Here is a 24,936-nt window from a genome sequence, read left to right on the forward strand (position 1 = left end):
ACCTCGAGCCCAGCCCCTGCAGGTGAGTTCCTTCCCCCACCCCTTCCCAGAGACTTCCCAGCAGCCCCTCCCTCATACTGTGCTGCATTTGGCTCTCTCTGGGACCCAGCAGCCCTGCTCTTACATGCTCCACTGCTTCCTGTCTGTCTGGGCTCCCGGCAGAGTGGTGCCCCCAGGCAGAGTGGTACCCTACGTGGCTGCCTATTCTGCCTATGGCTAAGGACGGCCCTGAGTAGACTGGAGGGCTGCCTCATACATGTGCACGTAACTGGGATATTCAAAAGGTTTAAGGGAAATAGTTTATACAGCTATAAAAGTTGATGTTTAAAAGAATTTAATGGCACTCTCTCTGTGTGTGCATGTGTGGGTGTGCATACTGCAGTTAAGTTGCTTATTTTCTCTGATGGTTACTGCAAAACAAACAATGCCTTTACTTTGTGCCAGTTTTGTTGCAAACGTAGGAAAGTGGCCTCATAACTTTCCTGCTAATTTTTATTTGCTGCCTAAAATGTTATGTGTCATCAGACCTTCTTGATACCTTCCCAAAGTTCATTCTCACAAATCTTGTGGACGAGTTGCAAAAAAAAACCCCCAAATTTGGGCTCTGGGATCAACTGCCATTGTACAATGCTGAGAATTTTATCCATCATTCCATCCATGCTTTTTGCTAAATTATTTTGTTGGTAGATTGGTGGGGGGGAGGGGAGGGGAAGCAGGAGTGACATGGAATTCTGTTTGCTAGACAGGCCTTGTGCTGATTGACTGTATGTTTCCCTACAGGCTAATGAATGCTTCATAATGAGACTGGCAGAAATGGAAACCCTAAGTTAATCAGTCCTCTTGCAACAAGAGAGATGCTGTTCAATATGTTTTATGGAAATCCTGAAAAGTATACACTGGAGCTGTTTAAAAGAATAAATCAAGATGTACTTGCCACTTTAGAGAGGGATAGTAACATATAAAAGGGCAGTCTCTACCAAGAAATAGGAGCATTCTTCTGGATGATAGGCTTATGGAAAAGTTTGCTGCTTTGCCACCTGAAGTTTGGAGGATGATCAAAGCCAGGATCAGTGTCTATATGATTATCAGCAAATTGGTTCACCCTTAGCTGATGTTCGTTTTTCTTTTCCCCTCCTTCTTTCAGTCTCCCCCTTATCTCTCCTGGCTCTGTTGGAACAAGTTACTGGCACTGATACACAGATGCTTGCATAGGACTTCTGCAGAGAGACACTTGGAAGATTTGTCCCATAGACTTTTGCAAAGACATCCTCGTCATGTTCTCCATGTATCTGCTGGAGGAAGGGTCTCCTCTTCTCAAGACCCATGTCGGGTTGAGTGATGGAGAGAACCTGTCTCATCAGGTACATGTCAGAGTGTATGTAATCCTCTCAAACAGCAACATACTGGATGAATTAGAATGGTGAGGGCCAAATATTTACCAATTGGCTTATTCTTTCCATTCTGTTTCTGTGATAGACCCATCTTGACTGTGTGCCATTAAACTCCTGGAACTGGCCCAACTCAGCTAAGCTGAATTTATTGGCTGAAACTGTGAATTCCAGATTTGTAAGAGACGGGATGCAGATAGACTATGCAACTACTTCCTCTAAAAGGATGTAACCGTAGGAACAGTTAATGCTCCAGAGAGATTAGGAATATAGGCTGCAGTCCCAAACAGGGATGGTGTTCCTGTGGCGACTACACTGATCATGGATGGTATGGAGAGATAAAAGGCAAATTTAATCGCAGCCCAGTGGAGTCAGAATGCACTGTTGATCTGTGCTGTTCATCCCTTGCTTGTATCATGAAAGTATGCTCAGCCATAAATAACTGCATGGACATTCCTTAAAAGGAAAATGGTTGAGGCCTGTGCTAATACTGTCTGAAGCTATGCTCTTGAGTGCCCAGAAAAAGTGTGGTTTTTTTTGTGCGTGCATGTGTGTCTTCAGAGCCAGATCATCACTGTCTTGCCCAACTACTAACACAGTTTTGTTTTCTTTTTTCAAAAAGAAGATAGAGTTGTCCAGTGTTTTAATTCCTGTTTGAACTAAAGTATTCATATTATGTGTTTCTGACCCCATATATCACTCCCCTATACACGTTATAATGATCTATTAGTACAGGTGACTTGGGGGGAGGGAGAGGCATGCAGGTCACTTGCCCCCCAAATTTGCTGCTTGGCTTGTACTGAGCATGCTCAGTAACACCATTGAAGCCGGCCGCCCTCACTCTGCACCCCCACTGTTGGCAGGCACAGGTCATCTCTGGTTAGTATAAGATATTCTGCTCCCAATCTAGGATTTTTAAAAGATACTAGCTGATACTTGGCGTCAGCTGCTCTCAGGACGTTGACACTTAGTTCTGGGTGGTTGCTTCATCAGACCAGTCCAGAAGAGGAAGGCTAACTTTCACAAGAGGAGATCAAAATTCTTATCTAAATGACTCAGGACTTCTGCCAACTTGTCTGGCGGCAGGTTTATGTAAATAGATAATGATCACCTACAAGGAGAGCCCAGGCGGGGATTTGGAGTATACTAGTATGGAAATACTAGCAGTGCACTGCAGAAGACAGCTAAACATTCAGGGACGAGAGAGAAGAGGAGGTTTGACCCAAGAGGACGGACATCTGCTCTAGCACAGGCTGCAGGAGGCCTTCCATCGTGATGGGGGCTTGGACACCACCCTCACGAGCCAGTGCTCTCTAGGTGAGTATGCAGGGTATCTGCATTCCCAGCCGTTAATCCCCACTATAAGGCAGCTTTGCTTTGTGCACAAAGAGAAACAAGTATATTTCCCTGTGACTAGTGCATATAGCTGAAACCTCTGTTTGAATGTGTTTGGATTTTGTGGGACTTTTGTCCATTTTTCTTACCCAGAAATGGCAGGACAGGAGCAGCCCCCTGAGTAATAGTTGGTTGCTACCAGCCAGGACCTGCAACGGCAACAGCAAACTATCCCTGGAGAGGAAATGGACTGTGAAGAATGAGGGGAGAAAACATTTGTGTGAGGAATAAGCACAGCTGGGCCCTGATTCCAATCTGACAGGCTTCTACTGGACTATAATTCCTGCTTCCTGAGGAAATTACCATGACCCTCCCCCCCCCCAAGGTGACACAACATCCCTCCCACAGTACCTGCCAAGAGGGACACCTGGAACCAAGCTATGTACAGTCTCTTTCCTTCCAGACCAATGCTGGAAACGTGAGGCACCTGGTCCTGCATCCTAGAGCCGCTTTCTTGCACAGAGGGGGAGCTGCTGACTTGCAACCAAGAGTCACTAGAGGAAGTAAGAATAATGGGATATGCACATGCTGCAAGGTCCAAAGAACAGTTGGCATTTGCCAGGGAAAGGAACTGGGTCTCCTTGAGACCAGAATGTCAGAGAGCGGTATCTAGCTCCCTGCATGCTCCAGCAGAGAACTGGCTAGAGTGGCTGATTCTGAGGGAGTCTGCAACAATACAGACTTCTTTGGCTGTTTGTTCATATATCTGGATGTAATTATTAGACCAGGCATAGCATTGACTCCTAAGGTATTTGGCAAGTGCTTCATGCTCTGGTGGCAGCACAACCTCCCAAATAACTAGCCACCAGTGCAATTGTACAGCTTCCCTTTACCCCACCACCTCCACAAAATGAACCACTACCACCAAGAGTGGGAGAGCCTAGCTGCCTGCCTGCCAGCAGGAGGAGGTTTGGTGGTGGGGGGAACCTCACCATGGTACACCAGGGAACGATAAGAAGATGGCTAGGCTTTGTTACCCCTGTGATCTCTTTCTAATTCAAAGATCCATCTTTGCAGTTCTCCCCCGATTTTTCTTTGTGTACCCTCTTCCTCACACTTTTAATTAGATAAAACTGCTTCAGCATCACATGCTTTTGATTGTGTTTCTTTGGCCAAAACGCTTTCCACTCTCTGCAGGTATCTGGCATTTCCTAACAGGCAGCCTCTGCAGAACTGACCCTGGCACCCAAGGTATGCCATGGGATGACCTAACTTTTCTGTGGTCAACTCTTATGCATATGTACATAGTTTGAAACTCCCTTCAATGTGACTAGCCTCCTGGCCACACTAGCAATGGCCCCCAAAGGTGGACCCTCTCCTCAAGGTACATAGTTACCTTGTACTCCCATCAGTCACCGTTTGGAAACCCCCATGAGAGATTCTTTAACTAAGGTGAATAACTCAATGTTTTGGTACCAATCAGGATCCGGAAGTCCCAGATGGGATGTTTTGGAATTGTCTTTATAGTTCTGATTGATTGAAGTGAAAATGGTAGTTTCTTTAATGAACTGGACGTATATGACATGTTTCTTCTTCTTATAAGGTACATGAAATTTACAAATTTATGACTGTTTGAGAGAAATATGTGAGAAGAAGTCAATAACTTACAACATTTCATCATAAGTCAATTATTTTGATGAAGTGGCTGTGTCATAAACAGATGGTTAAAGGTTAATGTCTCTTTTACCTGTAAAGGGTTAAGAAGGTCAGTAACCTGGCTGACACCTGACCAGAGGACCAATAGGGGGACAAGATACTTTCAAATCTTGGTGGAGGGAAGTCTTTGTGTTTTTTGTGTTGTTCGTTGTTCGCTCTTGGGGCTAAGAGGGACCAGACATACACCCAGGCTTTCCCAGTCTTTCTGAATCAGTCTTTCATGTTTCAAAATTGTAAGTAATAGCCAGGCGAGGCGGATTAGTCTTATGTTTGTTTTCTTACCTTGTAAATGTGTCTTTTTGCTGGAAGGATTTTTACCTCTGTTTGCTGTAACTTTGAATCTAAGGCATTTGGTTGGGGGGGTCCCTCTGGTCTATATGAATCTGAATACCCTGTAAAGCATTTTCCATCCTGATTTTACAGAGATAATTTTTACCTTTTTCTTTCTTTAATTAAAAGCTTTCTTTTTAAGAACCTGATTGATTTTTCCTTGTTTTAAGATCCAAGGAGTTTGGATCGGTGAGAAGCCTCTCAAGGCAACCCAGGGAGGGGAAAGTCTGGGGGGAAAAGGAGGGGGATGGTTAATTTCTCCTTCTTTTAAGACCCAAAGGGTTTGGGGCTGGGTTCCCCAGGGAAGGTTTTGTGGGAACAGAAAGTGTGCCAGACACTACTTCTGGCTGGTGGCAGCATACCAGATTTAAGCTTGTAATTAAGCTTAAAAATGTTCATGCAGGTCCCCACTTTTTGTACTCTAAAGTTCAAAGTGGGGGAAAAAACCTTGACAGGCTGGTATCTAGAGTTCAGTGAAATTTTTCACTGCTATGTCAAAGATCCTACATAAAATAGTTTATTCTGTAGTTGAGGTCAGGTAATTAGTTATTTTCTACAATAATGTTTTTATAAGGCATAAGGTTTAATCTCAGGCATAAGGTTTAATCTCTAAAAGATTGTTCCATGCTGAGCAGAATGTTCTTTATGTACTTGTTCTCTCTAGTAGACCTATAAGGGTGATGGAAAGGATGTTTCCATTTAGAAACATAGGAATTGCTATACCTCATCAAACCAATGGTCCATCGAGTCCAGTGTCTTGTCTCTAAAGGTATGTCTACACTATAGCAGGGAGTGTGCTTCCCAGCTCTGGTAGACGGAGGCACTAAAAATAGCAATGTAGCCAGAAGCAGCATGTGTGACAGTTTGGACAAGCCATCTGAGTGTGTACCCAGGGGTTCTGGGTGGGTTTGTACTCAGGCAGCTCACCTGAGATCCTGCCCATGCTCCTCTGGGCTACATTGCTATTGTCTACCTGAGCTGGGAACCACACTCCCCGCTGTAGTCTACACATACTCTAAAAGTGGCCAGCACCAGATGCTTCTGAGGAAGATGTAAGAAACCTTTTATTGGAGAATTATGGAATAACCTGCTCATAGGGAATATTTCATCTAAACTCTCATCAGTAAAGTGTTTGGTTTAGACCATGAAACATGAGACTTTATGCTGTAAATAGAAATTATCCTGTGTATTGTAACTGTGGATGTTCTCTCTGGCTCTCCATGCTTTAAATGTATTATACTGTGGGGCTCAATGATATCTAGTGGCAGTGAGTTCCACAGAAGAACCATGCACTTTCATCTTTTTGTCAGTTTTAAAATTTGCCTTTCAATTTTGTTTCCCCTTGTCCTGGTATTATGAGAGAGGGTAAATAGGAGTCCATGTTTACCTTCTCAATACCATTCAGTATTTTGTTACACCTCTACCATGTCCCCCTTTCATTTGTCTCCTCTCAGAACTAAACAGACCCAGTCTTTCATATCTCTTCTCATATGGAAGTTTCCCCATGGCTAACTTTGCGTTCCCTGTTTCTTGAGCCCATTCTTCTTCTGCTAACCTGTTTAAGACAAGTTGCTCAGAACTACAGTGTTCCAGATGAGGGTATTCTAGTGATTTATTTAATGGTATCATAACATTTTTTAGTATTTTCTATCACATTCTTCATACATCCCACACTTGTTTGTTTGATTTTATTTTTTCCACCAGTTAATATTGTCTGCCAACACTGAAGATTCTCAGGCGTCTAGCTATGAAGTGATTTTTTTGTCTGGAAGAATTCACTTGACCTTTCCTTGTTTGTTATTTTCTACAAAAAGTCAGAATAAAGAGGCTGACGGTTTTTTGAGTGACAATTCAGTAGTTGATCACAGATGTAGAAGATCACATCTGTTCCACTTTCAGTGTCACAGCTAAGTCCATTTCTCAGTAATATTCAGTCCCCTGCTTAAATAGTCATACAATTATAGTACAAGTCTATTGATTAGTCTGCAGTAGAAGGGTATGTTTGCATCTCAATCCTTTGCCTTCTCAATTATTTTGGAAAAAATGGATTAGGTTCCATGTATGTCAAGGGAAATGACTAGAAAACAAGCTTTTTATTCAGCCTTCTCCCTAGGGGTGTGCTCCGAACTATAATAGCGTATTCTATATGGCTCTGGTTTAAAAATGGTGTATTTCTATTTGTACAGGTATAGAGAAAAGATAGGGCAAGGGATTGAAATGGGGCAAATGTAGGCTTTCCTTAATATAATTAAAAATAATAGATGAAGCATATTTTCTGTTTAAAATGTTTCTTTGCTGAACATTATGTCCCTGATATTTTATACATTTCTGGTATGGTAAGTAATGGCTAAAGATGTATTGTAATTTCAACTGAAATTCTGGTACCCTTTTTAATAGGCAGGAGGAGCAGCCAAGACCATTTTTACTCCATCCATGCTTGAGGAACTCTGAAGAAGAAGTAAGATTCCTGCAATCATGTTCTCAAATTCTGGTGTATTGTCTCCTACCCTCAAAGGATTCCCAGTCTCTCAGCTTGCGCATAGTCCTTGCAGACATACTTGCAACAAAAGGTAGATTATAGATCAGAGATAATTAATGACTTCCCTACTACAGTACTGAGATTACAAACGGTTTAATATACTTGTATTGATATCACATTTTAAGTTCTAAAGTTAAACTTCTGTCACAACCTGCACATGCAGAGACTGGTACAGTTAGTATCTTATAGATAGATGTACATGAGACACTTAAAAATTCATAGCATTAGCTAATTAAGGATAAGGCACTGAGCTCTCTTGTGCTGATTTAGCAAGGCATTTCATTATGTGTTTTTAAGCACATGAAGTCAATAGGGCTACTCATCTGCTCAAAATTAAGCCTAAACTTACGTGCTTTCCTGAATCAGGGTCAGAGTGCTCAGCACCTTGCAGCATGGAGCCATCCCATCCTTTTATTCTGTCCTAGAGGAAACCAAACCTTTAGCCTTCTACACTGGAGGGGCCATCTGGAGAGCATTTGAGTGGTCCTAGACTTTTATACCTTACTCAGCTAAGTAGAATTCTAGACTAAGGATGTGAACATGACTGAAGCATGATATAAAATCTTTAAAAAAAAACCCAACCCAATAACTATCCATTTATTTATTGAGAATTTTAGTTCTTTTTATAAAATGCACTTTTAATTGGATGACGAAACCACTAATCACCCTGTCCTTTTTTGAATTTGGAGTTGGGGACAGTTTTTGATGCTGCGAAGTCCCAAGTAATCTCAGTATACTACAGTTCATTTTTAATTCGTAGTTCTGTACCTTCCTAGGCTCTAATGTATAATGTTCTCTGAGATACACAGGAAGAAGAGCAGAAACAGACACTGGTAATGTTGCAATTTAGGTTCAGCTGCTTTAACATGTGTAAACTTTTTAATAACCTGGATTTCCAGTTTCCTGAATCCCAATGACAGTTTACAGTAATGAATAGAGAAAATAAAAAGTTTAGGAGAAGGGTAAACTTCAGTCTAAATGAGTGATACACTATGTGGTTGGGAATTACATAGTAATTCCTTCGAATTTTATCAACCTGCTTTGTTTGAATTTGTGTCCAAAATGTTACACTGAGTTTGTGTTTGAGTTTGAAGATGACATTTACTCTTTTGCACAATGATTTTGTTCTTAAATTTCTTCTCCCAGTACTGAAGCCAATGGTGGAGCTGCTGAGTGATCCAGATTATATCAACCAAATGCTGCTCAGCCAGATGGAGTACAGAGAACAGGTGAATGAGCATCACAAGAAAGCCTACACATATGCTCCTTCCTATGAGGAGTTCATCAAGCTCATTAACAGCAACTCTGACGTTGAATTCCTGAAACAACTAAGGTATCCGATGTTCAATTATAGAATGTTCAAAACTAAGCATGCTTCTCCTGCCAATCCATTGCTGAGACCTAAGTGAAGTGTGATTTCAGTGAAGCGCAGAGAGGAAATACAAGCCTTAACATTTAATAAAGCTCCAAAATAAGCTGCTTTCCCTTTAGTCAGCAGGAAATATTAAAATTACTCCATTATAACTGGCTGGTGTATATTAAAGTTGCCTCAATTATTTAAAGACATATAGGAACCTTCCACGCAGCATGCCCTGATCAAAGGAGTCAGAGAGAAATAATGTGTTGACTTTCCATCATTATGTAATGTCTTTTTAGTAAATTGCATCTCTAACAAATACATCAAGTCCTTCCTTTTGGGCTGGTCAATTCTGTAATGTGACATTTAGGGGCCGGGCTGTAGTGTGTGTGTGTGTGATGACCCCCTAGGAGGTTTTGAGGAATTCTTAGAAGTAGATGGCTCCCAATCATTCCCTCTTGAATATATCTTGGGTTCTGAGTTTGGAGGCCATCCTTTTACTCTTACAGAATTAAATAAAATAAGATCTTATATGGAATGAATATTCCTTTTCTTAGTGTTCTGTGCTGTGATACTAAGGCATCTATGTAATGTTCATCTTTAATACCTCCCCATTTTTTTCTCTCCCTCTGCTTCCCAAAACTTGGAGCATGGCTTCTCTTTTCGCCTATTCCTTCCCTCTTCCTTCATGATACAAGATAACTCCCATATTCTTAACCTGCTTGTAAGCACCAGAAGAGGGATCCCCAGAAAGGGCCAGCAGTCTTCCACTTGCCTAGAACAAATGCCTATTCCAGGTTTCATGTTAGTTCTTCCCCATCTGATCTGCCTCCCTCTTGTTGCTTTCTGTTTTGAGGAAAGAGTTGGGAACCAACAGCAAGGGTAAATGGATTATGTTGGAACTGCGTGATGTTCCTGGTATTGTGGAGGGCTGTGTTTCTGGCCTTTTTAGTGTTGCAACCTGTCACACCTTCCAGTGGCCAGATGTCTTTCCAAGCATGGTGCTGTGTATCAGTACCTCCAGGTGTCGGAAATAAGCCGGTTCCCAGGTGTCATCCTACTAAGAATTAGCAAGTTTCCTAAGGGTGTCATCACTGTCATTGTTGCCAAAAATATTTTTTTTAACACCCAGATTTTTAAACCAATTGTCACAACTTGTAGCCTACAAGTGATTCTCTGACTACGCCAATGAACAGGGATGATAGTAAAACTGGGTTAACGCAACAAATAGTCCTGCAAAGATGGAAAGAATATTATGAGTCCACATGTAACTATCCTGTAGCAACTCAATGTCCAGATCTATATGCATTAGCAATAGATGCAGTCCCTGGCCCTGAAACTTGTGGAGATGACCTGGGTTGGAAGAGATTTGCTCAGCCATATAGAAACTGTGAAGAGGGCATGCTGCTGGACCTAACAGCATAACACTTAAACTTTTAAAGTGTACCACTGAGCCCATTATGCCAACTTTTTGTCCAGACTTGGACTCCTAGGAAGGTACCAGCGGAATGGGAGGAAGGGATCATTATCCCCTCTGTAAGGGGAAAGGCCCATGCACTGAATATTGTAGTTATAAGCCGTCTGATGGGGGCAGCCAGCCAGACAGACATCCTAAGGAGAGTTGATTTAGCTGTCTTAGCCATGAAGGACATGCGTAGGGTCTGATGGCAAAAAAAAGACATGAAACGGTACAAAAGTACGGATTTGTCAAACCTGCGTACTTTTGATTCTTTTATATGAATATGAAATAATGGATGTTGCTTAAAACAAGACATCAGGAGGCTAGAGGCATTTCATATGCATTGTCTGTTACAGCTACTGGACATAAGATGGTTTGACTTTATCAGTAATAGGGATGTATCGGTGAGAACTGGCCACCAGAGTACTGACGTCATCATTGGCTACTGCTAGCTGGTCTTTTTGGTCATGTTGTATGTCTCAGAAGCAAAGTCCCAGCCCGTCTGTATTCAGAGTTCACCTTCAAGGTCAGGAGAGGACACTTCCAGTCACTGACTGGCAGCAGTCATGCAATCTGAAATTAACTTGGCTTCTCCAGCTCAGCAATACCCTGGAGAGCTCTTAGATGCCTGGAATAAAGTGTGTGGTCATGGACACTCGGTGCTACAGACCTCCTTTGTCTAAGCATGTTGTTGTTGATTATCTCCCCTTTCCTGTCGTTCTTGCACCCTTTTCTGCCCTAATTTGGATGTATTTTTTTCTGAATTACTTTTGTTTAATATTGAGTAGCACATCTTTTCTTCTGCACTTGCAATGGTGCTCCTATAGCAGAAGCTAACCATTTTTGTTTGTGCTTTAGATTCTCTCTGCCATTTCCATTGAGTGAGCAAACACTGTCTGCTTAAGATAAGGACATAGATGTCACGTGACAACCACCGTGAATGGAAGCATTACTTTGAAAAGACTAAAGCGGGGTTATAAATGCACAAGGGACGATGCCTCCAGAGGATATGGTCCTACTGGTCAAATACACTGCTTGACCCAATAGTAGGGCCAAGCTTGTGGGGAAATGAAATGTCTAGAGAGGCAGAGTTAACCCGCTCTCTGCACACAGGCACCCATTTGCTTGCTGTACACATGCATGCACCCCTCATGCTGAGTTTCTTGAAGGGATTCCCTCTCTCCTCTACTAGGGCTGTCAAATTTAGGGGGTTCCTCTCCCACTTCCCTTCTCTGCTGGGATTCTTGGGAGTTCCTTCATATACACACCATATGCCTTGTAGCAGTGGCTTCAGGAGGGTGGAGGATGGTTGCTGAAGAATCCAGCAAAGGCAGCTGTATCTTCCTGTGCCCACAGAGTCCTCTGCAGGGAAAGAAGAACTAGTGTTTCTGTCTCTGGGCAGTGATCAAAAGTGGAGGTGAGCAAGGAGATTTGGCAGCAACTGAGGATGAGAGTGGGATGGAGATTGAGATGTTAGGGAGCAGCCCCAGGGCAGGCTATCTGGCTATCTTGGGTACTTCTACGGCTCTCTGATAAGGAAGCACTGTTATGTCTATTGTACAGATGCAGAGATGTTGCACAGAGAGACTAAGCTGTTTGCCCTGGTCACACAGGAAGCATTTGGAGGAGTAGAAAATAGAACCTGGGTCTCCCACTTCCCAGGCCAACATCCTAACCACTGAACCATCCTTCCTCTCTCTCTTAGTTTCATAGCAGAGCCATCGTGAGAGCATTAAAGTGTTGGAACACTGCAGAAGCGGTTTCCATGAGAGTGTGGGTCCTGATTTGTGACTACAAAACACACCTCTTGTTAGATCCATCCCCATCAGTCCATGTGTTTGGGGCTGAATAAATAGCGTTTCTTTTTTGTTCTCACTTCATTTCCACACCCTGCTCTGAAGCAGCTTATATTTCCGAAGAGGAAAATGCATTAGGTGAGAGAGTGAAATAATTTTGTTGCTTGGCTACATATTGTTCAACTGCTGTAAAATTTCGTCTTTACTCCAGGCCAGCATGCTGTGCTACTGACAGTATAATATACCCCTTATTAGACTGTTGGAAACCTAAATAGACTTGAGGTTTATTAGCGTAATAACACTAATGAAGCTGCAACTGCTTGCTTCAATTGAAACGTAACCCTTTTGTTGTTGTTCTGGTACAATTAATGTGCACTGTATTCTCATACTAGCTCTCTAGGTCTCTTTAAATTGTAGTATCAGAAGGCAGACTCGCTATATGAAGTACTGTGTTTTTTGGCTACATTTGTATCATTATGTTCACTTTCCAGTCTACAGAGTGGTGGACTTACCTCGAGCTGTGATATCGTAAGCCCCAAGCAATGTTGGGTCTGATCAGAACTTGAATGGGAAGCCTCCAGGGAAATCTCAGGATTCTTGCAGGGACATGGTGTTTGTGATTCAGCAGGTGATACTGTTTCCTCAGGATCTGTATAATACCAGTATCCCAGCTTGATGTCCAGGTAGCGCTGTGCTGCTGGAAGTGCAGTCTCCTTGTTATGTTTAATTTATCTGTCTGTCCCCATCCTTGTGGTGTATGAGCATCTGTGGAAGAGACTCTTGTGGCCATGTAAAGATTCAGTGGCACATTTTGCAAAGTAGGGTAGTGATTTGTCTGTGAATGTGCTAAGGGTTGAGGTTGGGGAAACCACACAAAGGTGTGTCTGTGGATGGACAAAGTAAATGACATTTCATGTTATATTTAGCGAATAGACCACAGGAAAGTATAGAGGAGAAGGAAAAATAAGCTCTTGAATGCTTACAACTGGGAACAAGTTACTTTGCAGTGGGGAGAATTTTTCTGATTACCTCCCTCTTACAAATAAATCTCGGGCATACGGATATCAACCCTGGTTTCCTGGTCAAATTCCAATGTGAGTAATAGCATTCTGCTTACCTAAAATTCCCTGTATCCCATAATTTTAGTTGGAGGACACTCTTCATTCCTTGTCCTAGAATGATGTGTAGCATTTCTGTGCACTTTTTTTTTTTTAGGCTGTTAATCCACAAAGGTCAAAAATGGCAAACTTTTTATTTTAGTTTTGTTTATATTTGAAAATAAGCTAACTGATATCGCTTCTTGGTAACCTCTAAGCCATCTGATTTAGATAGTAACAGTTTTATAGTTTAGACTTGGCTATTGAGGAGAATTATCCTAAGAAATTATAGGTAATGTGAAACTCAGTATTCCTTTGAAACATCCAAATGGTGGTTTGTCATTGGAGAAGAATGTAATTACTTCCCATTTCTTGAGATCAAGATATTATATCACTGCACTGAAGGAGGTCTCCAGGTATTGATAGATAATTCCTCAGATTCTTGATTCTCACTGCAGTCAAAGTAGTTCCAATTCCTAAGAAAAGTGAAATCCTCCATAATATATGTAGATACACAACGTTCTTTTTCTGAAATCTCTCTGGGCTTTCTGTTAGACTGATTTTATTAACGAAGTTTTGATAGGACTTAAGGTGATTGGAACTGGGTACTTATTGTTTGGGTAGGTGGAAGGATCAAGAGCTGGGAAGATAAAAAATGAGGCAAGGAGTTGGGAAGGAGATCATAGTGCCTGGGATGTGGTGTGACCCAGTACAACCATTCTTATGTTCTTAGCAAGAGAGTTAAAAGCTGGGTGGGGGTTGGATGAGCTTGAAATCATTTACTGGTAAGTGTGCTAATCTTCATGGTTCCACACAGCTGATGAGATTTCCCTTGTAATAAATCAGTTTATGCTACTAGTATTTTCACTCCTTAATTATTCAGCATGGACAATAGCATATGCACAAATTCATTCACAGCAATGATAATATGAACCTTATTTTCTATCCAAAAAGAGACAAGTCCATACAGAAATTGTGACTGGGCCTACATGCCCTAACCCAGAGCTGACTGGGAAAATGTAATGACCTCAGAGATGAGATCATAATTGCCTGCCCACACTGTGGAGATGTGCAGGATGATAGGGCTGGCCCCACTGTGGAGAGTTAATTTCCCGGGACACTAGAAAAAAGCAAGTGTGGTTTGGAGGAGGTGGGGAGAGGTCTGGAGCTTGAGAGGAGACAGACACTGAGGCCAGGTGGCTTTTCTCCTTGTTCCTGCTGGAATTCTCTGAAGGTCATATAGCCATTTGGGATTATGTAGCTATAGAATGCCTAAAAATACTTATACGTGGCCATTAAAGAGTAGGATATTTTTTTCTTTACAATAAAATGCATCTCCCAGATTTTCAAAATATCAGGGCATGAGAAACTTTGCACGTGCATCCCCTACTGGCCCACCCTTCATAGAGGCCTGTCAAAGTTCTTTTCTTATGATACACTTGGTCAGCCTCTGCCTAAAGAATGGATGGACAAAGAGAAATCCTTGATGACCCCTCAGTGAAAGATATTATGGACACTTTAAAACTAAGATGGGTCATTCCACATTCAAAACCTTCAGGATGGGATTTACCATCAGATGCCAAATAGACATACCTGCCAGGCCATTAGTAACCTGTTGGGACAAAAACAAAAGCCCAGAGAGCAGAGTGCACTGTTATAATTCATACAGCTAGATTTCATAAGAACTTATAAAAACCTCTTAAAAAAATGTCTACTTCATGAGAGTGCTTGGGAGTAGGTAGACTGTTCAACTCTTCAAAAGGTTAAGAAGTGGCATTAAAAATATAACAGCAACTTGTACAAATCTCTTAAAGAACAGTCACTTCCCTAATATTTACCAATGAGCACAGTAGTGCTAATATGATGATAGAAAGTAGTTGTTTAAATGTCTCATTTAGTGAGTTGGTTTTTTTTGGTTGGTTGGTTGTTTTTTTTGTTTGTTTTTGTTTTTGGAGTTACATTGTTTTAAAGCCAAGTGTATAGACAAAGTTAGATATAATTTGTAGAGAGCGGTAGATTTCATGGCCATAGCCTTTTGCTTTTAAAGTGGGAGCGGGGTATCTTTTATTATTTATTTTATTTTATGATGTTAAAGGCAACTATGGATTTTGTGGATTAGGAAACTATCCAATTAGAACTGTTTGGACGGTTTCCTTAGTATTCTCCTGCACTGCCTACGTAAATCAGCCTTGATTTGGAAGGCTATGTTAAATCCTTCTCTGTAAGTGTATAGTTGACAATAGCCAACATGACAAAGCCATGCCCTTCACAAAGCCTCTATGTGATATATCCTCTATGTGAAATATCTATCTTTCTTAAATCTTATTGCTGAGACTTCACATCTTGACAAGAATTCCTTATTGGCTTATCTTTGATAGAAGGAATCTAAGGTGAGAAGGCCAAATCTCCCCTCCCCTGCCCCCTTCAACTTATCATCTATCCTGTTTTAGGTCTTACATTATTCTGTGTGTTGTCTGTACATGTTTTCTTTAGAGTTCTTTTTAAACAATAGAAGAACTTAGTTTCTTGTTGTTAATGTTTGAGAGAGACTTTTCAAGTCATAGTTTATTAGTATTAATAATATAAGTTTTAGTTTATAATTGGATCCCTAGTGAAAACTTGCTCTCTTGCTACCTTTCAGTGCTGCTTCATTATTTTGGGGAAAGTTTTGACTCCTGTTTTTGTGAAGCAGTTACAATATTTATGTCCTTATTTCCTTTCATCAAGGAAAAGGGTCTTACAGATTAAATTTTCTTCATAAGGATGTGAAAACTTTAAGAGAAAATTGTTTGCATTTTGCACACACGCCTGTCTTCTACCCACAGGTAGAAGAACTTCATTCAAATATTCCCAAACTGGATCTCCTTTATAATGGAAGCAGGCCATAGGTTTTATTTAGAAATCCATGACAAGATAGTAGGCTATATGGACCATTGTTCTGACCTAGCATGGCCATTCTTACGTTTTTCACTTAGGGAAACCAAAGGGATGTGTCTGCCCAGCAAGAGAAAGGTACTATCCTTTGAAGGCCTTGAATTTCTTTGTTGTATAAATTGTATACATAGAGTGAGATCATGACCATGTGACCCACAATCCTTAAACTCCGCTTCTTCCCAAATTTAAGGTATTGTGGAAAGTTGAATGAGATTGCAGAGAATAGGGAGGGAAAGGAGAATCCTTACATATGAGGTCTGAAACCATAGATAGTAGTTTTATGTAGTGTCATAAGTTTTTGTGAGATAAAGAGGTTGAATGAACTAGAAATGGCTAAGAATAAAAGATGATAAAGAGAGGAAGCTGATGATTAATTTGCCCTCTGATTAGCAGCTGTGATGTAGGTAGAGCAGTATCACAATTATTATTTTATTTATTTGTGTAGCACCACGGCTACTAGATGCTTCATTGTAAAACATAGACTACAGCCCCTGCCACAAAGCTTATTTTCTTGCTTTAGAAGTGATGAGAAGAGTAAGGATAACAAACAGTAGGGAAAGGGGACTGGCACAGGGAAAGACAGGGGTACCAGCAACATGAACCTGTGTTCACACAGTTTACAACTTGTGCAGCTCTTTTTAAAAAAAAAATGAAATGGAGTAAGCTAAAAAGAACTGAAAAATAATGGACTCACTTATGCATTAGTTTGTTTTATTCCCAATTACCCAGATAATTTAATTTTTTTCTTGCCACTTTAGTCCGATTAGGCTTGCTTAAATGCTTTCACAGTTTAGATATTCTAGGCATCATAGCAATTCTAATAGTTATGTCTAGAGTGGCAAGAAAAAAAATAATTTATCTGGGTAATTGGGAACCAAGTATGTTATCTATGGTACTAATTTGGCTGCCTTTTACCATAGTATCTGAGCACTCACAATGCTTAATGTAGTTATACTCACCACGCCCCTGTGTGGTAGAGAGAGGAGGAGCTGAGGCACAGAGAGAATAAGTGACTTTCCCAGGGTACACAGGAAGTCTGTGTTTTATAGCAAGGAATTGACTCTAGTCTCAGGCTAGCATGATGACCAGTGGGCCGTTCTTCCTCATAGGTATTTTGAAAAGCATGTGCTGTTGGGTGAAATCAACTGGGATAAAGTAATGGCAGAAAAAGTCCAATGCAATATGGAAGGTGTTCAAAAACAATCGTATGCGTAAATTTACAGGAGCCATAAAAACTGGTTAGGCACATTTTCTGAGAATGTTAGAAAAGTTCAGAAACTATTAGTTAATCCTTATCTTCTCACTAATATACTCAGAGGAAAAGTGTTGAATATCTCTGTGTGACAGAATAAAAGTTTCAGTTAACCAAGGAGTTTATGAAAGCCATAAAGATGAATGAACAGTAGAAGTATCTTGAATAAAAATATCACCACTTCTTAACTATGTTATCTTCCAAGTGCTGTTGCTGTGTGCAGTCTGTTTTTTTTCTTTCTATATAAATGTATCTATCTCCCAAGCTTCAAATATAGGTCTTGTGCAACTCAGGTCAGGAACAGGGACAAATGACCAAGCAGCCAGGTTATTAATTATAAGGACATAACTTTCAGTGACTGCTGTTTTTGGTTAACTGTGGTTCTTACTCTCTTGCTTTTTCTGGGTTAGGAAAAGGGATGGCAGAGGAAACCCCATCCTTCCCTTCCCTTACTCTGCCCCTCTGAGCATGTCCCTCTCGGGAGGGGATGGTGGGGGATGGACAGCACAGTGTATTTCCCTTTTCTGCAGGGTTTCTCAGGAACTTGCCGTTTACTCGCTGATTTGAGTAATCTTGAGTCTACTACACCTCTTCTGTACATTGACTTTGTACAAAGTAATGGATTTTGGTTTTAAAGCCTTAAAAGATACATACCCTGACTGCATCATCCTTACAGCTACCTGAATTCCTTCCCCTTGGAATACTCCGATTGCATGTTACATCAGCAAACAAGTCTGTCTTTGCTGTAGGAGACCATTGCACGTGGAACTCTCTCCTGAAATCTGTCTCAGTTTTACAATTAAGTCTTAATTATTCCCTCAGGCATGTTTTTAATTTCATCACTCTGCCAAGTTTATTACATTTCAGTCTCACTCGGTTTGCCAACGTAACTTTGTTTCACCTTTGAATTTTAAGACCATGGTTTTGTATTACACTTTAATTAATTTTATTGAGTTTTTAAGAACCTGTCATACAGTATCCCAAGGGTTTCAGTGGAGACAAGGGGACATCCGAATTATTGCTGTTTTTTTGGATGATTTTCATTTTTTGTTTGTTCCATCTTTGAGAATTCTCCTCTCCCACTCTGTTTCCAGACATACTCTCCCTCTGAATGGGAATATGAGTTTGTTCTGCATTTTTACTTATAAAAGTGTGCGATGTAAAGAGCAAATTTATAAAAGACCATCTTTTATTTTTTTCTCCCCTCTTAAAACTAGGTATCAAATCGTAGTGGAAATAGTTCAAGCAACCACAATCAGCAACTTTCCCCAAATGAAGAGACAGAAAGGTAAGCATGCATTCTGTTAAGAGTTTTAATATACTAAACATGATATCTGAATGTAAGACATGTACATAGCTGAGTCTGTGTGCACAGCTCCTGGACAGATTTTGAGAATGTGCCTTCCAACATTAGATTTTAATATTCCAGTTTTCACACTGTGACGGGTTGGATCTTTTGCTGAGCCAGACATGCCCATCTGCTCCAATACAGATCCAGAGTCTGAACTGCTTGCCCTAGAGCTGCAGACTTAACTGAAAGCAGCTTACAGAAGTGTTCTTGTCTTTAACATTCAGATGCCCAACTCCCAATGGGGTCTAAACCGTAAATAAATCTGTTTTACCCGGTATAAAGCTTCTACAGGGTAAATTTCATAAATTGTTCGCCCTCTGTAACACTAAGAGAAAGAGATGCACAGCTGTTTGCCCCCAAGTATGCAGCCAATATTCATAATGTCGAATACAAAAATGATACATGCCTACAAATGGGATTAATAGATTCAGTAGATCATAACCTTTACAGAGATATGTTACATGCCTATGTTGCATACAACACATTCTAGTTATGGTATATAACACACACACACACACACACACACACACACACACACACACACACACACACACACACACACACACACACACACACACACATACATATATATTTCCATAAAGCCTTATGGAGGACACCGACCATTACACACACACTTACCAAAGAAGTACTTAGTTTTGTTTTACTTGTTCAATTGTGGTTAAAATTTATTTGCCAAAATCTTACTGTTTCATTGTAGACAAGGTTCAGGAAGTAAATGATATCTGTCCCTGGTAAACCTACTTGTGTTCTTTTAAGGTTTTTGCAATGACAAGGTATTTTACATGGTACAGTACAACCTCTTATATTACTGAATTTCACGTATTTGTTGGCTAATACTTGTCATTGCATAGCTGTTCAGAATTAACCCTCTAATCCAGTCTTATAAAAAAATTCTCCAGTATAAACTCCACTTGATACTCCCTTGCACCAATATTATTATGTAGGAGTTTGGGTTTCTCTGATCTAAATGACAGAGAGCACTGTGGGGTTGATCCTCATAAGCTTGCGAGAAAGGAGAAGGTTTCGAGGACACATTCAAAGTATGTTATGATTCATGAAACGATGTCTCAGTCTCTGTGAAGCTATCTGGTTTACCAGTTAAAAGTGAAGGGATTACAATTCTGAGGAAGTGCATTACTGTATATTGAAAGGGTGGGGTGTGGGAAAGGGGTATGGACAGTGTAACACAGTCAGGTGAAGGGGCCAAAGTTTACACAGTCTGATTTCGATTTTCCTGCAGGTTCTCATCAATATACTGTGATGACAGGCCTCAGTACAATAGCTACTTTTCACACACAAGAATACACATACAATGAAAGCTGGCTGTAAACCTGCCCTGCTAAGTGTTTCAAAAGAGGCAGCTCTCCCCACCCCCATCATTTTTCACCTTCATTTTTGCTGATAGATCAGAGAAAATTCCAGTTCTCAAGCTAGAATGGCTGGGCCCATTCCCTACCATCTCTTCTAAATTTACTGAAATTGTGATCTTATTATTGTTGAGGCTTGTACTATATGAGCAGTTAAATTAATTGTGTCCTTTTCTTTTTATATGCTTCAATACACCCCTTCTCCAATTTTTAAAATACCTATTTCATTATCCTTTCAAGATATATGCTGTATAAATTTATATTTCATGTACAATTTATGCTCCCACTTATGAGTATTTTATTTGACTTTGTTTCTTCTTCTCAATAAATGTTGATTTCTATGTCTGCAAGAAATTGTGGTGATAGTAAAGATACTGGACACAGTTTTCATGTGGGCATGGACATATATTTTTTAAGGTAACAGAAACAGAGAGTATTAGTTTATTTGTCTGTAATCTAATATGGAAGGGAGGCTTCTAAAGTGTGTAGTGGAGATGTGTCTGAGTTTTCCTCCAGGCTTTTAAAATAAAATTCCAGTGTCGTTAGTTCTTGCATTTTTTTTAACATGAGTCTTGCAATATTTGGTTTCTCAGAATCCCAGGTGCTGGAATCAAAAGATTGCATGAGAAACTGTTCATTTAAAGAAAATAAATGTCTAGTTCTAATGCATGCAGAGGAAAGCCTTAAAAATGACTTGAATGCACCCTAAAGGTTCAGGAAACCCCCCGCCATTTATCATTAAACATTTTTTTTTTAAGCCAGTCTTGTGTGTTTTGGAGCCTGAATCATACTTTTGAATGCTTGAAGTTGGCACCCCTGAAATTCCTTTCTTTTATAACATAAAGTAGAGCTAACTATCTGCTGATTCATAACAAATTGCTTTACTGTAACAAAGCAAAAGGAAACCTGAAAATCAGTGTTAGGTGCACTGTCCATTAGAGATACAGAATATTTAATGTACTTCATATGAAAGGTTAATATACTGGAAAGAGTTTTCCTCTTTCTTATTTTATTACTTTATAAAATAAACTCATGAGTCCATTAAAAAAATCAATTTTTCCAAGTGTATAGTTGCCTACAGTTGCCAGTGTTAAGGAACTCTGTGCTTTGTTGTGACAAGGCTTGATTTATGGGACAATTTGTGCAAAAATATTATATCCCACAATGCTTTACAGAGATAGATACTATTAAAGTTTTTCAGGTCAGATTAAAAAAAAACTAACAAGCAAACTAAGGCTGTCAAGGGATTAAAAAATTTATCAGGATTGATCGCACAATTCAAAAAATTAATTGAGATTAATCATGCTGTTAATAGAATACCATTTATTTAAATATTTTTGATGTTTTCTGCATTTTCAAATACATTGATTTCAGTTACAACACAGAATACAAAGTATACAGTGCTCACTTTTTATTTATTTTTTATTACAGATATGTGCACTTTAAAAATCAAAAGAAATAGTATTTTTCACTTCACCTAATATAAGTACTGTAGTGCAATCTCTTTATCATGAAAGTTGAACTTACAAATGTGGAATTCAGTACAAAAAAACTATGTTAAAAAATAAAACAATGTAAATCTTTAGAACCTGCAAGTCCACTCAGTCCTACTTCTTATTCAGCCAAAAGTTTTACATTGTTTTGTTTTTGAGTGCAGTTATGTAACAACAAAATTTCTACATTTGTAAGTTAAACTTTCACAATAAAGAGATTGCACTACAGTATGTGTATGAGGTTTTCCTTCTTTTGTTTATTATTTTTACAGTGTACATATTCGTAATAAAAAATAATATAAAGCGAGCAGTGTACACTTGGTATTCTGTGTTGTAGTAGAAATCAGTATATTTGAAAATGTAGAAAAACATCCAAAATGTTTAATAAATTTCAATTGGTATTCTGTTTAATAGTGTGATTAAGACTGTGATTAATCACAGTCTTAATTTTTTTGAGTTAATTGTAGTTAATTGACAGCCCTAAAACAAACCCTAACTCCCCATATAAATGATGAGATTCAGGAATGTGGTTCCTGATAGGAGGAATGTACATAATTACCAAGTTGTAATTTTGCCTTGGCCAATGCTCCTATTACTTTTCAGTTTATATAAATATATCTAATCTACCATTCTAGGGTCCCTTAATTGAAGAATTTACTGAAAATACCTATGCAAGTATTGTGGATTAGAACAACAATGATAAACTAAATAATAATTAAAACTTCTAAGGCTATGTCTACACTACGAAATTATTTCCAACTTATAGCAGTTGATTTTTAGGAAGCAATTTTATACAGTCGATTGTGTGTGTCCCCAGTAAGCACATTAAGTCAGCGGAGTGCGTCCAGAGTATCGTGGCTAACGTCAACTTTCAGAGCGTTGCACTGTGGGTAGCTATCCCACAGTTTCCCCAGTCTCTGGTGTCCATTGGAATTCTGGGTTGAGCTCCCAGTGCCTGATGGGGCAAAAACATTGTCACGGGTGGTTTTGGGTATATGTCATCAGTCATCCCTCCCTCCATGAAAGCAGAGGCAGACAATTGTTTTGCGCCTTTTTTCCATGCAGACACCATACTGCTTTTAGCAGATGGTGCAGTAGGACAGCTAACCGCTTCCGCTGCAACTCTGCTCTCCTGGTGCCATGAATCGACCTCGCAGGTCCTCTCGTTGTTCTTTATAAATATCTATTCTCGTGGCATCCCGTTGTCATCCACCGCTTCCACTGCAACTCTATTCTCTTGCTCGTGTCTTGATCGCGAATTTCTCCATGTTATCTGTCATGGGCTCCCGGGAACGTGTGTTCTTCCTTGGGAAATGTGTGTGGTGCTGTCATCCTCCACCGCTTCCGCTGCAACTCTGCTCTTTTGCAGATGCCATACCACAGCAAGCATGGAGCCTGATCAGCTCACCGCAGCTGTTGTGAGCATTGTATACACCTCGCGCATTATCCTGCAGTCTGTGCAGAACCTGCAAAAGCAGGCGAGGAGGCGATGACAGTGCGATCACGATAGTGATGAGGACATGGACACAATTTGGACATCATGGTGGTAATGGGGCACTTAGGACAGAAGAATCCCATGCTCTCTACAAACTAGGGACCGAATGGCTAGGCAGCAGTTCTGCGGAAAAGGACCTAGGGGTTACAGTGGACGAGAAACTGGATATGAGTCAGCAGCGTGCCCTTGTTGCCAAGAAGGCTAATGGCATATTGGGCTGCATTAGTAGGAACATTGCCAGCAGATCAAGGGATGTGATCATTCCCCTCTATTTGACATTGGTGAGGCCTTATTTGGAGTACTGTGTCCAGTTTTGGGCCCCACACTACAAGAAGGATGTGGAAAAAATGGAAAGAGTCCAACGGAGGGCAACAAAAATGATTAGGGGGATGGAGCATATGACTTCTGAGGAGAGGCTGAGGGAAGGGAACTGGGATTGGTTTAAGTCTGAAGAAAGAGAGCAGAAGAGAAGAATGAGGGGGGATTTGATAGCTGCTTTCAACTACCTGAAAGGGGGTTCCAAAGAGGATGGATCTAGACTGTTCTCAGTGGTACCTGATGACAGAACAAGGAGTAATGGTCTCAAGTTGCAGTGGGGGAGGTTTAGGTTGGATATTAGGAAAAACTTTTTCACTCAGAGAAAAACCTCAGTCAGGAAGCTCTTGGCTCTGTATTCACTCACAGCTCTTAACTTAGGTTCTGATGGTGATTTTAGTCCTGGCATTTGTGAACTCCCCTTCCCTCCTCTTTGGAAGACTGCCGCAGCCCTTATTGGAGATGGCTAGGTTTGCTTCTGCAGGAGTGCAGTTTCTTTGCTACTTTGGCAGCTGTAAAGGCAGAGGATTGGAACAACTAGCACCACATGACCGGCAAATGCTCCACAGACCAATCAGTTGCAAGTGTTTTGTTAATACATAATGGCAGACACTTTGCTAATACATGATAACCAGAAAGAAAAATTGATCAGCCTAGTTTAATTATGCAGCTGATTGAATAGCAAAAAGTAACAGACAACATAACAAATGAAAAATGGGCATTAGACTTTTAAAATTATTTTGTTGTTAATTATCTCCTCTTAGTATCATTTGTTGCCTAGATAGCTTGGTGACAGGGTGGTTTTATTAAATAGATACAGTACTGTAATTTTAAAAAGATTTTTATCTTGTCATTGTTCCTACTGCTCTATGCAGTGAAACATTGTCTGTGATATTATTTCTTTTCAGTTTCACATTTCTTGAATCTTCTGGACCATAGGGAAAAATATGTCATCAGTCTGAGATGTAGGAATACTTTGAGAGGTTCAATGATTCACAGTAGTGATGCCTGTTGTGGATGATTTAATTTCTATGGCCAGGAGAGTTATTTGTGGTAATCACTAACATTTAAGTGACAAGAAACCTAATGTAGCATCAAATGCTTTCTGAGGTGTTGACTTTTTATTTTTGCATCATGCAGCACATTGAATAGATGCTCTAGTTTTAAACACTTGCATTGCAGGTTATTTTCCTCATTTTCCCAAGGATTGCAACTATGACTGTTGGAGGGGGAGTGCTTTTTTGCTCATCTTGTGTTTTGTATGCTGATTTTTGGACTATGCTCTTCTCCATTGCAGCTTGTGCTCAGGTCAAAGAATTCCCATCTTTCTACAGTTAGTATCGGTTGTAAAACTCTCTAATCATTTTGTCTTTCGATAAGAAGTGATTGTTTATTGAGAAAGCATCAGGTCTAATTTGGTTACAAATTTAGGTTTAGTAAAATTCAGTTTTTAAAAAAAAACTAAGACTGGTATCAAGTATCAAGGGGGTAGCCATGTTAGTCTGGATCTGTAAAAGCAGCAAAGAATCCTGTGGCACCTTATAGACTAATAGATGTTTTGGAGCATGAGCTTTCGTGGGTGAATACCCACTTCGTCGGATGCAAGTAGTGGAAATTTCCAGGGGCAGGTATATATATGCAAGCAAGCTAGAGATAACGAGGTTAGTTCAGTCAGGGAGGATGAGGCCCTC

At 40.2% G+C, this 24,936-nt stretch overlaps 1 protein-coding gene across 4 annotated transcripts in view; it reads left to right on the plus strand.

The window, feature by feature from the left end:
- Positions 1-24,936, plus strand: part of SNX25 (sorting nexin 25) — a 167,972-nt gene that overhangs the window by 60,253 nt on the left and 82,783 nt on the right. For all 4 annotated transcript variants that reach the window (XM_032800344.2, XM_075066406.1, XM_032800343.2 and 1 more), the window contains exons 4-6: positions 7,167-7,339; positions 8,455-8,641; positions 18,421-18,491. In XM_032800344.2, coding sequence (XP_032656235.1) covers positions 7,167-7,339; positions 8,455-8,641; positions 18,421-18,491 — 431 coding nt within the window. The remainder of the gene's footprint in view (positions 1-7,166; positions 7,340-8,454; positions 8,642-18,420; positions 18,492-24,936) is intronic.

Source organism: Chelonoidis abingdonii, chromosome 5 (assembly GCF_003597395.2).
Source record: "Chelonoidis abingdonii isolate Lonesome George chromosome 5, CheloAbing_2.0, whole genome shotgun sequence".
NCBI lineage: Eukaryota > Metazoa > Chordata > Testudines > Testudinidae > Chelonoidis > Chelonoidis abingdonii.